Below are 15,697 nucleotides of genomic sequence, written 5' to 3'. Positions count from 1 at the left end.
TCAGCCATTTCCATTCATCAAGCTATTCGCTTGTGTTGGACGATACTTCAAATTATTAACTAAATAATAGACCATTATATTCGATACAGATGTGTTTTTCTTTGACAATGTTCAAGATCATGTACATAGATCATGTATTTTATTTGCTATTGTTATCGATATAAGAATAATGTGATAACAATTCATAAGTCCACAAAATTAAAATGGCAACCATGTGTCGACACTATCGACGTTTGCACCGCCCCGCCCACCCCGGGTGTACGTACTACTGGAGCGGATGTTCGTCACACGCCGGATTTCCAGGAGCGAGTCGGCTGTCGTACAGCAACCCGGGACGGCTGTGGAGGGAAAGTGTCACGGCGAATGGACCATGGAGTGTGTAAGGCCACCACACAACCTTTATTTTCCCCAACTCTGTTTATTGAAACCTTGTCAATGTTGTGCAGCGCGCCAGTCAGATCCAGGCTAGCGGTAGCAACCATGCTAGCCAACCGATTGGAATGCTGCGCCGTGGCTAAGTTAGCTGTGGTTATTCCAACAATCTATTTCGTTCTGCTAATAGAATCCACATCTCAGTCCGTAACTCAACGCCTTTTCTGTTCTGCCTGACTGTAAAAAAGCTTATAAACTAACAAAGATGATATCAACAGGCGTTAGACCTGCTAACGCTAAGCAGCAAGGAGGATTTTTGCAAAGACGCTAGCTCAAATACAAATACTTAATATAAGTATTTGTAAAGAAATATCTACATTAAAAAACAGGACAACGTCCATTTATCCAGTTTGAAACATTGCTAGTGCCGACTAGACTCCTTACCGAATCATTAAGAGTGACCACAAAGCAGCTAACTCCCAATTATGTCTCTTAAAGTAGCATAAAATGATATTTAACACCGAAGATATTCTGTGCTCACTTTGTTTCATTCAGTTTATTTACTTTAATGCCGTCTGCTTTGTGTTGAATGAATATGAATAATGGCAAAGTATATTCTTCAGTGATGCTTTCCGATCCGATGCTGTGTAGAAATTGGGGATGCTATTGGCGAGACAGGCCTGAGTCTGAGTCTGAGTCTGAGTCTGAGATTCCCTAGGGAACACATTCACTGTGACACTGCTTCAGTGGGAGTTTGATTTATTCTTATCCTGTCTACTATGTTGGCTGAGCCATTTAAAGCCTCAAAGAAATAATCTGTGTAATCGGAGTGTTATAGGTGACTATAGGGGTGTTGTTCCATGTCAAGAGGGCTCTCGTGTTAAAAAGCATATTAAGAAGATCTTATTCCTCTGCCATAACTGTGAAATATTCATTTGATCAATATTGACTCCTACTTATGTCAATAAACTTATCATGGCTGGGTCTGGAACCAATTGCTTGATAAATCAGGGATTACTGGCTATGGAGCTGCATATTCTGGGGAAAAATGGAAATAATTCCACATGGACAGTGAAATCTATATGGTGAACGTAGTGCACTTGGATATCATTAATGGCAGGAAAAACACAATACCAAGATGAACTAATGTCATGTTTTATGGTGTTACTGACATACCTGTACCAAATAGTTGCAAGTAGATATGATACCGATAATAGTCTGGTTCTCAAGACTGGAGTTTGTGGACACCTGGAGGTAAGAAGTACTGGAACAAATGAGGATCTGTTGATTAGTCCTAATAAGATATGATGACATGGCCACCACTACCAGGAGAACCGGTGTATAGCGGGGCAGGAGCCACCTGCTGTGGCCCAGCAAGGTGCACTGTATCCAGGCACACGCTCCGAGCAGCCTCTGTAATGCCATGCAGGTCTCTGGCAAATCTTTGTACTTTTCACACGCTGTGGCGCTGGCTGATAAGGTGCTCTATGGATTTTTTTCCTCATTGTGGAGCATTTGATATAACTTCCTTCCTATTAAAGTGAGAGGAAGTTAGGACGGGCCATAAACGTCATAGGCAGGAGATTGATTTGCTCACCCACACAGTACAGTTACTCTCAACTCAGTTCTCGAAACTCTTTTTAATGTTGTCAGATTTATCAGTAGGACTAAATTCTCTCATATTAGACAGATAATTATGGGTGCAATAAGTACCCCTAAATATTAGGTGATCTGTTTGTCAAACATACTACGATTAATGAACAAATGTCTTTTTTTCAGATTCCAGCAACTCTTGAGGATCTTGAGAGCAAAAAGGATCCACTTGCAGAGGGTAGGAGGCGACATGGTCAACATCCCAGACCCAGTCCACTCTCACCTGTCTGTCTTTGTCCTTCAGACCCCGAGCACAATGTGTACACCAGGTTCATGAAGTCCCACCGCTGTTACGACCTCGTCCCCACCAGCTCCAAGTTGGTAGTGTTTGACACGTCCCTCCAGGTTAGAAGCTGGCTACTTGTGGAGAAGTAGTGTAGTGCTGTGGCGGTGATGTAACTTTACATTCCTGCAGGTCAAGAAGGCTTTTTTTGCACTTGTGTCCAATGGGGTGAGGGCAGCGCCGCTATGGGACAGCAACAAGCAGTGCTTTGTTGGTAAGATGCTTAATGGCACCGTTGGAAACCAAACGGATAGAATGACCCGACGCTCTCTGCAGGCATGCTAACCATCACAGACTTTATCAACATCCTGCATCGTTACTATAAATCTCGACTGGTAAGACGTCACACACCAGATGATTCTGCTCTTGTGTTTTCCATCGATACATTTGTCGTCCTTTAGGTTCAGATTTATGAGCTGGAAGAACACAAAATAGAAACATGGAGAGGTGAGTGTACATAAGGTGCCTTACAAAAGTGAGTACAGTCGCTCTATCGCCATTTTCTAGAAATGAATGAATGATGGCTGTTTGGTGGTAGGCTGTGTATTACTGGGTAAAAACAGGAGTAAATGAGCAAGTCATATGTGCTATTGTGGTCACTAGGTGGCAGCACCCACACACAACATTGAGACGAGCTTTCATGACATGAACACTGCATGAAGTCAGCCACGGTATGTCCCACATGGTCTCCTCCCATCTCGTGTGGAAGTGGTAAAGAGTAGAAGCGGGGCCTCTCCCAACCTAAAGGTTGCGGGTCGACCCTCCATCCTCCTGTGATCATGTGGAAGTACCCTGGGCAAGATACTGAACCCCCAGTTGCTCCTGATGCTGTGTCATCAGTAGCTAGTAGTAGTAAACGGTGTCAAAGGGCTTTGAGTGCCTTGGCGGTGGAAAAGTGCTATACAAGGGAAAGACCATTGACCATTTTACCAAGAAATAAATTGCAGGCTAACCGGTCAGCTTGAGAGCTAGCAGCCATCTCAAGACTCTACCTTCTATATATTTTTATGTTGGAGCCCTCCAGACATGTAATGATACCCCTATAGCCAGCTTTCAGTTTCAGTTCAGTCAGTGTGTCTTCTGAATGCCTTGTATCTGTATTTCACTTCACTGACTTCATAGACATTTTTGTGTTTGATTATTCATGAACGAGGTGACCAAGACGTGGCGAGGGACGACTGTACTCACACAAACAATGTATTTCCTGGTATGTCCCCAAACTGTGGCTTATCGCTCATGTTTTTCTATTTGAACAGAGGTGTACCTTCAAGACTCTTTCAAGCCCTTGGTTAGCATATCGCCCAATGCCAGGTTGGTGACGTTTAGCCTGTGGACCAGGGGTCCCTCACCACCGGGCCACCGACCAGAACAGCGCAAAACTTTCAGGCGCAAGGTTTAAAAAAAGAAAATTCATTTGAATGATTTTATTCAGCAAATAATACCCAGTCAGGAATCCCAAAGGTTTTACATGATATGTTGTTTGTTGCAAGCGCCACCTCCTTGAACGCACCATTGTGGGGGTGCTAAGGTAGGATTTGATGATCTTATTGGCTGCTAATGTGCATATTTGCTCGGCGCACTACTTCTCAGAAAACTAAGTCCAGGCCGGTACTGGTGGAGGGGGGTTCTGTAGTCATCTAGTGCTTGAATTTGGATCTTCTTCCTGTCATAGTTTTACACAATACATCAGCAGTAAGATCCATGAGCTCGCTATCATGTACGATCAGCGCCCCCCACGAGGATTTGTGGGAACACAAGCCGGTCTGTGGGTCCAAAAAGGTGGGGGGGGACCATTGCTGTACTGATGTTTATTATTCCCAGCTAGTTTTCACATCTCAAATCCGACCCTGTTTACTGTTTGCCCGGTGTGTGTGTGCTAGCTTGTATGACGCCGTATCCTCACTGCTGAAGAACAAGATCCACAGACTCCCCGTCATCGACCCCATGACTGGAAACACTCTCTACATTCTCACGCACAAGAGGATTCTCAAGTTCTTGAAGCTGTTTGTAAGTCCCCTAGCCATCCCAGGCCACCGGTCCTTGGCCTGGTGTCCTTCCTGCAGCAGTTCATGTCACACGGTCAGCCTGACCGGTTCACAAGGTGCAGGTTTTACATGAACGACCCGTGTGGTTGTTTTTCCAGATATCGGAGATGCCCAAGCCGTCATTCCTGGGCCAAACCTTGGAGGAGCTGAACATAGGAACGTACCAGAACATAGCAGTGGTGCGCACAGACACGCCTCTGTACACGGCGCTGGGTATTTTTGTAGAGCAGCGAGTGTCTGCGCTCCCTGTGGTGGATGACAAAGGTCAGTGAGCTGCTGGAAACACCCGTGCTCTTGCAAGAATGTCGGGGGGTGGGGGCGGGCGGTGGTTCAGAGGCAAGCGGGATTTAGCCACGTCCTGCAGACCTACCAAACACGTATGCATCTTCACTCTGAAGGGGACCCATGATGCTCATTATGGGCATTGAGTTGTGGTCCTAGAGAGCAGCTACAGAAAGCTTTCTGGATCATCCACAATCTGCACCTATTCCAGCTGGATTTCCAAAGCGCTCAGTTTGCATTTATTCCATCAACAGCCCGCGTCTGGGCACGCCCACTCCACTGTGATTGGTCCCACTTGGCTTGTACAACTAACAGCTTGTACGTGGACACGCCCATACGATGAATTCTGGCACACTATGACATCACAGGTTTTGGTTTGGACTTGAGTCTGATGCTCCTGTGTTCGTCTCCCTTGCAAAGCGGGACGCCTGGACTCGGGCTGCTGCGATACATCGACCATCGATCCAAGAAAAATGCCTTTCAGTGCCGATTACAAAAGCTATTCAAGCTGAATTTGCCATCCATTGTTTGTTTTATATCAATAAGGAAACCTGTACTGTCCACTGCTTGACGTTTTGGATCCATTTGTTCTAAATGAACCAAGATGGTTTGAATGGTATTGGCAGCCATGAATGATGATCCAAATAAACCCCAAATGAACAGGGAGCTCTACTGGTTGGATGCACCAGTGCTCTATTCTACGTGTGTCTGGGGAGCTTTGACTTTGCTTTTCTTATTTCATCCTGTGCTCTCTTTCTGTGCAGGCCGGGTGGTGGACATTTACTCCAAGTTTGACGTCATCGTAAGTTACCATGCATGCTTTCTCTCAGTTCAGTGTCTTTCACTGACAGCCAGACCCTTTCAATGTACCCCCCCCCCCCCACATGACCTAAACAGGTTGAAATGGTTGGCTGAATCTCCTCTTCCAGAGCGTGAATGGCAGCTAGCAGGGTTAGCTTAGTTTTTAGCACACTTGTGTGTGTGTGTGTGTGTGTGTGAGAGAGAGAGAGTCAGGCTAGATGACTATATCTTAACCAGGTGGTGTTTTAGGGCTTTAATGTAAGGAACATTTTACAGTGCCCAATGCAAACGTGCAGACTGAGTGGAGAAAAGACAAGAAGCACATTTATTTTTGAACGCAGCCCATATTAGCCATAAATACGCACGGAACACACTTCCTTGGCTGTCCTTCAAAACAAGAGCACTCTTTGCCCCGTGCCTGCGTACAGTTGGTTGGATACTTGGTAGCATCCCTTAATAAATACATGTGCTTCAAAATAAGACACACGTGTATTTAAGATTAAGATTAAGATATGCCTTTATTCGTCCCTCAGTGGGGAAATTTGTATTGCACAGCAGCAGCAGCAGCAAGAGTACAAAGTCAGTTAAGTTAATTTCATCATATTGCTTAAGCTTTGAAGCTTTTGATCCAAGACTTTGCTGAATTGCCATTTGATCTCGTCATACTGTGATACATCTATATAAATACCGTATTGTATTATATATGCTAAGGTCCATATCGCCCAACCCGAATGCAAGTGTTGGGGCTGAGTGTGGTTTACAGTACGTATTATCCCATCCAGTTTGGTACTTGTGAAAGGGTCCCGGTGCAAATATATGAAATATATGTCCTGGTCGTGTTAGAACCTGGCGGCAGAGAAGACGTACAACAACCTGGACGTGACCGTGACCAAAGCATTGCAGCACCGCTCTCAGTACTTTGAAGGCGTGCTCACCTGCCATCGACACGAGACCCTGGAAGCCATCATCAACAGGCTGGTGGAAGCCGAGGTGAGGTCCTTCAAATGAAAACACTTTAAAGGGGACCTACCATGCTTTTTCCTATCTTCCTACCTATAAATGTAGTTAGACTGTCATATTCTGGTGTTAGACCGTGCCAAAGCTTCAGATAATGGGGTTTGCACATTTGCAATGGAGCCCTGAAAGAAGTTCAGGATGGCACTGACTGCTAGGTTTCAGAGAGGCTCCCTGTGACGTCACAATGAGCCAGGCTTCCTTATATGGGCATGTAGGCCAGAGACATCTAGGACTGCCCTCCCCATAGCTGTGCTTTGCTCTGTTTACGCTCGTTAGCTATGGCTCCCACGAAATCTTTCTACGAGGCAAGCTCAGGCAGAAGTGGTTGGAGTCGGTGATTCCCAACAAGAGAAAAATATTTTCATCCGTCAACGGCATTTCACACGGGACTGGTGTTGTGAACATGAATGTGAAAATGCCAAAACGGTTCTGAAGCCAGAAGCAGCATGCTCTCGCTGGGAAAGGTGCATTCATGTCGGACACACCATGCCTGCACACCGTCAAGGCGGGCCCACGTTTCCACTCTGAGTTCATACACGCTAAGTCGGGGGTCTCTGGCCAGTAGATCAGTTAGCTCTCCAAAGACCTTATTCATTTATTCTAACTCTTATACCCTCTACATTTGACAGTAGTCTGGAAGTACGGGACTTGGAGCGCTTGGGAGTGGCCGTCCTCGGAGGCGGGCCGTGGGTGGAAGAAATTAAAACAGACCGTTTTGGCAGGAAGCACAAATCCAAGGGAACACAGCTGGATTAGGTGTGGATTGTGGAAGGTCTAGAAAGCTCTGTGCCGGTTATTGTGTGTAGCTGCTCTATAGGAGTCCACCACTCGATAGAAGTGGCCCAGCATGAGCACCAGAGGTCCCCTTTATAGCTGGGGTGTCCAGCCAGGGCCACATGGTGAAAAATGAAAAGATGCAGCTTTTGCCACTTTTGTGTAATATAATCTAATATTTGTACCGTATGCTAAGACGTTCCACATAGAAGACAACAACAACAGTGCATGTGGCTTTGTCATGTATACCAGGTGGAAAAGACTCTTTTGGTGCTCTTTTCCTTCCCATGCCAGGGTGTTTTCCCAATATTTATTCCTAAATCATCTTGGTAAAGATGGCCCCATAATATATCTTTTTCCAAAAATGTTTGTTGATAGTAGTGGGACCTTAATCGTAATAATAAAAATAAATGCTATTAAAATAACATAATTATTCCTGTAAAACTGCCACTCGTGCCAATATGAGCTTTTCATTTGGACATTGTGACTTGATGTTTTATCAGGTTCACAGGCTGGTGGTGGTGGACGAGCAGGATGTGGTGAAAGGCATCGTTTCCCTCTCGGACATCCTGCAGGCGCTCGTGCTCACGGACGGGGATGAGGGTAAGCGGGAAGTGTAACCTCCGTCATCGTCTGGACGTGATAGCTTGATGCTTGTCCTGCCCTCAGGTACCGCTTGATGCCCACTCTGCCCCACCCCAGGAAAAGGCATCCAGGTGAGGACGGAGCAAAAGGGAGCAAGGCAAAGGCACACACACGGGGAGGGGGAGAGATGGTGGACCACGTCCACGACCACAGAACCAATGATTGTCATTCCGCCTTTCCCACTGTGAAAAGTGTTAGGCACCCAGCAATCCAACATGGAGCCATTCCTGCTAACCAAGCCCAATCCAAACATGCAATAAGAGCACGAGGAAGTCTAGAGGAGGAGCTGAGGTCGTCCATCAACCAATACAAAGACATGTTCTAGCGTGGACACGTTATTTGCTATTGTGTCCATCGGCCTTACCGTCCTTAGCAGACCCAGTCTCATCATCGCACCATCACGTCTTCAACGATTGCCATCAACACGCCGGGGGCCATCTTGGCTGTTTCCCAGACTAGCATTTATTTGTGGTGGACCATCACAAACGGACTTGGCCATACGGTTAGCTTCGTCAAGCCCTTCCAAAAGCCCCCACCACTTCCAACCAAAAACACAACCTTCGTACTAGCGTGGCGGAGGTCATGACATGACATGACAGGAATCAATATTTGACATGACGTGACATGACATGACATGGAGGAATGAATATTTGACATGACGTGACATGGAGGAATGAATATTTGACATGACGTGACATGGAGGAATGAATATTTGACATGACGTGACATGGAGGAATGAATATTTGACATGACATGACATGGAGGAATGAATATTTGACATGACATGACATGGAGGAATGAATATTTGACATGACTGTCATGGAGGAATGAATATTTGACATGACATGACATGGAGGAATGAATATTTGACATGACTGTCATGGAGGAATGAATATTTGACATGACATGACGTGACATGGAGGAATGAATATTTGACATGACGTGACATGGAGGAATGAATATTTGACATGACGTGACATGGAGGAATGAATATTTGACATGACTGTCATGGAGGAATGAATATTTGACATGACATGACATGGAGGAATGAATATTTGACATGACTGTCATGGAGGAATGAATATTTGACATGACATGACATGGAGGAATGAATATTTGACATGACGTGACATGGAGGAATGAATATTTGACATGACATGACATGGAGGAATGAATATTTGACATGACGTGACATGGAGGAATGAATATTTGACATGACATGACATGGAGGAATGAATATTTGACATGACATGACATGGAGGAATGAATATTTGACATGACGTGACATGGAGGAATGAATATTTGACATGACTGTCATGGAGGAATGAATATTTGACATGACATGACATGGAGGAATGAATATTTGACATGACTGTCATGGAGGAATGAATATTTGACATGACATGACGTGACATGGAGGAATGAATATTTGACATGACTGTCATGGACACACAAAGGACAACAAACCAAGGCAAACATTTGGCATGTTAAAGGAAACACTTGCTAACCGGGGCGGCTGTTAACCGAGGTACCGCTGGTCACCCTCCCGATAAACACATTACAACCCGACCGTCTTGTCAATGTAGCGTACTCGGTACACGAGATGGCATCGCAACCGCGTAGCAACGTTGTCGCTATATATATCTGTACATAGTCCCTCGCCCTTCATACTTCAGTCCGCTTTGGTTCGTCACAATATGGATGAATAAATCAGCACTGCTTCGTGTTGGACTGCACCCTAAAATGAGGCATTCATGTGTATGTAGTTGGAAGCAGGTTTTCTATGTCTTATGTCTACAATATTGGGTAATAGGGGTGTTAGTTCATGTCTAGAGGGCTCTAATCATGTTAGAAAGCCTTTTTAGAAGGTGCTAATCGGGTTCTAACGGTGATAAATGAGGGATTGCATTCAGATCCTTTTTTCAACATAGTGATGAAATCGAATGACCTTTTCTGGTCCGACTTGGAAGCACAAATTAGGAGAGAGCATGGAGAGCATCCGCCACAAATATATTGTAGTCCTGTGGGAATGCCTCGGATAGCTAGCGTTGATAATTAGCCTTATTTTATGGACACTGAAATGCCATCAACAGGAAGTATGTGTTCTGCTGAGGTTTGATGGCAAGGAACAGGCAGAGGAGAGGAACACGACGGTCTGCCAGCATAGAACTAACAACATACATGTACATGTACACACGCTACATGGCTGTTTCTACACACTGGATGCCTTCTTCACCTTCAAAGGGATTTTTATGATGTTCATCAGCAATGTCACATGTTGACATCAAATGTCCATCTTGTATTCATGATATTCATCCTCACTTTTAATAGGCCTCGTCAGCACGTGAAGGGCAGGGGCCCATCTGGCACTGTTGGATCTGAAGGAGGTTCTAAGTAGAGCTTCAACATGGAGGGAGAGAAAAAGCAGCTGATAGCCAAGAAGCATTGAAGTGGAATAGGCTGTTGATCAGCTGATCAAAGGTTCCCAAAAAAGGTTCAAGTAGAACTAAGGTGTATAAAAAGGAGGGAGTGATGAGGTGAAAATGTCTTTGGGCATGCTAGATGCCAGTGTTCCCAGGAGGCTGGTGGGAATGTTGCTCCAGGTGCTGAAGATGGCTTCACTGTCTGGAACTCATGTCCATTTTTATAAATCCATCCCCAAATCTTCTCCATTGGATTTAGATGAGGGGAAGACGCAGGATGGTCCAAAAGAGTCAGCTTATTCCTCTGGAAGAAGTCCTTGGTCAAGTGTTGGACCAGGGCCTCCAGCCCCCTCCACCGTTTGACGCCCCCGCACCACCTGAAGCTCCATTGTTCCATTGAAGGATGATTGAAGCCAGTTTCAACAGCCTATTCCACTTCAATGCTTCTTGGCTATCAGCTGCTTTTTCTCTCCCTCCATGTTGAAGCTCTACTTAGAACCTCCTTCAGATCCAACAGTGCCAGATGTTCATTCTTCACGTTGGCCCCTCCTCTTCAAATTAGGATGGGGAGTGTATATACGAGACATGTCACAAGATCTTGCGGGATAAAAAGTGAGATTTGCCACTAAGCATGTGACGATGATCAATGACTAAATCACGTGGCTAATCAATAAGTTGCCACGTGCAGGAAGAAGGTTCACTCTGTGCATTGCGTTCAGCCCCTTGACAGCTACCGTTGTTAACAGCATAAACGGAGTGTGACCTTTTGTCAATCATACAATCTCTGGGTGGGTGGGTGGGTGGAGGCGGGGCCACTAGCATACACACAGAGTGTAACCTAATAGAAATGATATTGGTAGACTGTTTCATCGTACCTTCCCTAAGTCATGTGAAAGGGGACCTACTCTGCTCATGTTTCCACCCTTTGTACTGACCTGTCTCCTGTAGAGCAGCCATATGCAATAACCCGCGTAGAAAGCTATCTAGATCTTCCAGAATCTGCACCTATTCCAGCTGAATTGGAACTGTTGTTTTAATTTCTTCCACCCACGGCCCGCCACCGGGCACACCCACTCTGCTGTAATTGGTCACACGCCCCAAAGTGCGTCCTAACTATAAACCATATAAGGAAGTCCGCCCCTCTGTGACATCACAAAGGGGCAGTTTGACCACGCCTTTTGAAACGGAGCCATCCCTAATGTCTTTCAGGGCTCACTCCCAAATGCAGACCTCATGATGTGAGACTTTGACCTGGTTTAACACCGGAATCAGAAAACAAAGGTGGAAAAGCATCATAGGTCCCCTTTAAATCTAGTCTCATCTGGTGACGCCCCGGTGTAGAGCGTCTGTCTTCTGGGGGCCCTGGAGGGCCAGGTCATCTTTGCTGTTTGGAACACTGAGGTGTTGTATGGTTGTCAAGTAAAGAGCAATACTCTTGTATGTGTGTGTGTGTGTGTTTGGGGGGGCTGGAATGACAACAACTCTTTTGACTCGCATTATATTTCAGCGAAGGCGCCAAAGCATATTTACATGAAGAATAAGGCCTGTCTTTCATTATTGCCATAAATCTTCACATTGAAAGCATCTCCCCTCCGTGGAAATACATCAATAGGATTGGAGGAACCAGTGTCATGTCTGAAGACCATTGCTTCCAGACGATAGTCAGTAGTAACGCACCCAGCAGCTAAAAAAGCAGTCCAAGACAAATACCAAAGGTTCCCTGAAAGGGGGGGGGGCATGCCACATCAACCAGCTCCACCTGAGACCTAAAGTGCTCCATGCAGTCGTCCGTGTTGTGGAGCCCCCACCAGACGCATTCTTGGCCGTCTTACATTCACGTCTTCCTTTGCTTCCAAGCGCAGGGAACGCCCCGCCGTGCTCGTTGTGTGGCGGAGACAGGAAGTGGACGGGAAAAGTCATCTGGCGAAGCGAGGTAGGGTTTGTCAGGAGTGGCTTCAAAATAAAAGGAGTCATAACGGCAAAGCATTGCACGAGTTCCTCGGGGCGTCGGGTCTGGAGGTGGCACTCGGCCGCTCAGACTTTAACGTCCTCCTTGACTCCCAGCTGGGACAGGGTCTTCTTGATGCGTAGCGCCGTCAGGCGGGCGGCCCCGTTGGCGTACCAGCACTCTCGCATGATTTTACCCATGACCCGCAAAGCCTGCAGCAGAAGCAAGAGGAGATCTCATCAGGGAGGCCTTTTGGAACCTTCTCTAGATCTTTCTCTGGTCAAACAGTAGCGCAGGCATGCTAACATGCTAACAGGTACGGCATCCCCTGTGGTTGCTATGCCAACGGACGAGTGCGTCTCAATGGAAACAAAAGAGGACACGGGCATCGTCAGTCGCCTTTCTAAAGATATTAGAGTTTTACTCAAGCTAAAAAGAAATAGGAATATTACCTTCTGAATATTATGATAGACTTCACTCACAAGGTAAAAGTTTAATCTAACATAGCAAATCAAATCCATCTACCGCTAGCATACCTAAACAATCAAATAAAAGATGAAGAAACTCCATCTAGTACACCTTCACGTCCTGGGGTTTCTTTAGTTTTGTACTCAAGGTAAAAAAGTTAGCTCAAACTTTAGGAAAACCCGTCTAAGGTATCTAAACAATTTGTATATTTCTTTTTAAATCCATCAAATGGAGCTAAAAAATCGAATCTAAAACTGTTCTTGGTATTGGTAAAGTATTTCTACCTTGGAGGTATTTTTGTAGTAAGGTTTTAGTTTATAGATATATACATCTTGGGTTTTTAGGTATATTAGATCATCATAAGGTCAACTCCTATCAAATATACCTAAATATATACCTATATATAGACCCAAGTAGTACTAAAGAAACCCTTTGGAATATACTGTAGAAAAGCAATACATATAAAGAGAATGAAGACAACATTGGAGATGTTTCCCCAAGAAGGAAGGCCAAGTGTTCCCAAAGAGGGAAGTTTAACGGGAAGCTTTGCCACCATCATGTCACATGACCTCACTGGCCAAAGGCTGGGCTGCCTACCAGGTAGACGCTTCCTCTTCTCGCTTAGCGGGCACCAAAAAGAAAACCGCTTTGGAATACCTGTACCGATTGTTTTTGCTGTAGGGCATGATTCCTACACCGGGTCATTCCCGGTGCACCTGAAGGCATCGCGGTTACCTCATGGCTCTGCCACCAGTTGGAGATGCTGGGTCGTATCTTCTGGTCGCACACCACCTTTTTCATCTCGTCCAGCGAAGGGTCGGAGGGCACCAGGTCGTAGTAGGGCAGCTGATACTCCTCATGGATACCTGCCAACACGGGACGCCAGATGAGCTTGGATGGGCGCTGCCACGACGCGGCTGGAGTGACCCCAGCCAAACCACAGTGTCGCACCTCCGCCGTTACAGCGCCGTGCGATCTCCCAGTAGACCAGCCCCAAAGCGTAGATGTCGGCACATTTGAAGGAGTCAAAGTGCCTGATGTTGATGCTCTCATCCAGGACCTCTGGAGCCATGTACCTGTGGAAACGGGCCCAAACAAAACCGTTCCAGCTCATCTTTTAGTTTGCTTTTGTGCTGACGCACCTCTTGGTTCCCACTCTTTGGTTGGGGGCGATGTCGATGGTGTCCGTGATGGAGTCGTGACGGACAGCTAAACCCAGATCCGCGATGGCGCAGGTGCAGTTCTTCTTTACCAGTATGTTCTTGGACTTTAGGTCTCTGTGTGCGATGCCAGGCTTTCCTGCAAAGAGAACACATCAACTGATTAAGGTTCTCATGCACCTGGAGCTGGAGCCTATCCCGGCTGACTTTGGGACACCTATGGGCGACACTTCCTAGTCACAGGGGAGCTGGAGCCTATCCCGGCTGACTTTGGGACACCTATGGGCGACACTTCCTAGTCACAGGGGAGCTGGAGCCTATCCCGGCTGACTTTGGGACACCTATGGGCGACACTTCCTAGTCACAGGGAAGCTGGAGCCTATGTAGGTATAGTTTTAGTTTGTAGATATATTAAATGTTGTCCTTCTGAGTTTTGAGGTATATTATTAGATGGAGTTTATTTTACCTCTGGAGTTGAGTTTTTCCCCACTTAAGGTAAACAAAATCCAGGCTTCCCTCGCTCCATCATGGTTGACCTTTGGTGGATTTTGCTGGTTTTTGTCGGCGTGTGTGAACACGCTTTGTGTTGCGTGTCCTCGCGGCGTGTGAGAGCCATCTGTGGGTGCTGTGTTGCAGGTTTGTTGTGGTATTTCCTACTGCTACCAGTAGAGGACGTTGTGTACCCATGTGAGAGTTGAAGAGGTGTGCCGCTGGAGCAAAGATGTCCTCCCTGATTTCACTTATTGCAGGCTATTTTGGGAACCTCTCCCGTGATAAACGAGGGAACGCTGACTATACAGTGTTATCAAATTGAAGCTAGATATTTTAGAGGGGCTTTAACGAGGGTTCTCCAGGTGTGGCACCATCACATCACATGACCTCACTAGCCAAAGGCTGGGCTGCACTAGATGAGTTGCCGGGTAGATGCCTACGTAGGTGGGCGCGTACGGTGCCCTCACCCAAGGCCTGATTCTGGGCCCTGATTTTTTTCAGGCGTGTGAAGGAGAAAAAGGGAGTTGACCTTGCGTTCCCAGGATCTCCATGTGCAGATGTGCCAGGCCGCTGGCGGCCGTCAGCGCCAGTTTGATCATCCCTTCAGACGTCACGGAGTAGTGGTTGAGGTAGTCGAACAGGGAGCCGTGCTCGTGGTAGTCGGACACCAACCACAGCTGGGTCCACGTGCCGTTGTCTAGCACAGAGAGACGAGAACACTTCATTTACAGCACAAAACACAAAACCTGCTGGTGGTCTGCTCCGGCTTCGACCAGTGTCTGCAGAATGAGTGTCGAGAGCGCTAGCCATCGAGCTAAATGCCCAGAGGGGTCAACTTGATGTCCAGCGTGACACTGGAGACGTCAGAGAATGCGGTTTCCGTCTGGTCCAGGTTGCCCCGTGGTCTGCGCAGACTCAAACCAGGATCCGTAAAATGAGAGTTGAGAGCACTAGCCATCTAAATAAAAGCCCTGAGCTGTCAAGTCAGATGTCCAGCGTGACTTTGAAGGTGTCAGTGAGCTACAGTATATCAAATATACATGTTGAACCTGTCTGACCAGCCTGTGTTCCGCCTGTGCTCAAACCAGCATCTGTCGAATGAGTCAGGAGCTCTAGCCATTGAGCAAAATCCCTGAGGCACCAACTTGTTGATGTCCGATGTCCAGTTGAGTGTTTTACTAGTTGATATCTGCACAGCGGCAGTAGCTGGCATCCATTCCACACCTTCAGTTTGGGCTTTTGGCTGGACGGCTAGCGCACCAGCGGACTCATTCTGCCTGCTGCGAGCCCGAGACATAAAAGGCAGCGGCGGCCATGGTGACAGGAGAGCTGCT

At 46.6% G+C, this 15,697-nt stretch overlaps 2 protein-coding genes across 3 annotated transcripts in view; one reads left to right on the top strand and one right to left on the bottom strand.

Moving 5' to 3' along the window:
* The first annotated feature begins 264 nt into the window (after positions 1-264).
* Positions 265-11,733, top strand: prkag1 (protein kinase, AMP-activated, gamma 1 non-catalytic subunit). 2 transcript variants are annotated; one of them, XM_058055267.1, is made up of 14 exons: positions 265-379; positions 2,152-2,203; positions 2,270-2,370; positions 2,441-2,522; positions 2,585-2,643; positions 2,710-2,755; positions 3,565-3,619; positions 4,189-4,315; positions 4,452-4,617; positions 5,400-5,437; positions 6,280-6,426; positions 7,731-7,830; positions 7,897-7,943; positions 8,065-11,733. In XM_058055267.1, the coding sequence occupies exons 1-13, from the start codon at positions 278-280 to the stop codon at positions 7,905-7,907; spliced, it is 1,086 nt and encodes a 361-aa protein (XP_057911250.1). In that variant the 5' UTR covers positions 265-277; the 3' UTR covers positions 7,908-7,943; positions 8,065-11,733. The 2 variants fall into 2 exon arrangements, with proteins under 2 accessions (XP_057911250.1, XP_057911249.1); XM_058055266.1 differs by having other exon boundaries at positions 7,897-11,733.
* Positions 11,734-11,764: 31 nt separating this feature from the next.
* LOC131106322 (activin receptor type-1B-like) overlaps positions 11,765-15,697 on the bottom strand; it is a 6,564-nt gene continuing 2,631 nt past the window's right edge. Inside the window, exons 5-9 of the mRNA XM_058055264.1 lie at positions 14,893-15,060; positions 13,854-14,010; positions 13,663-13,787; positions 13,447-13,577; positions 11,765-12,455 (exon numbers count right to left, since the gene is read on the bottom strand). Coding sequence (XP_057911247.1) covers positions 12,330-12,455; positions 13,447-13,577; positions 13,663-13,787; positions 13,854-14,010; positions 14,893-15,060 — 707 coding nt within the window. The 3' untranslated portion in view covers positions 11,765-12,329. The remainder of the gene's footprint in view (positions 12,456-13,446; positions 13,578-13,662; positions 13,788-13,853; positions 14,011-14,892; positions 15,061-15,697) is intronic.

The sequence above is a fragment of the Doryrhamphus excisus genome, chromosome 18, assembly GCF_030265055.1.
Source record: "Doryrhamphus excisus isolate RoL2022-K1 chromosome 18, RoL_Dexc_1.0, whole genome shotgun sequence".
Classification (NCBI taxonomy): Eukaryota; Metazoa; Chordata; class Actinopteri; order Syngnathiformes; family Syngnathidae; genus Doryrhamphus; species Doryrhamphus excisus.
The sequence above is the reverse complement of the archived record's forward strand: the minus strand, read 5'-3'. Positions and strand labels throughout refer to the sequence as shown.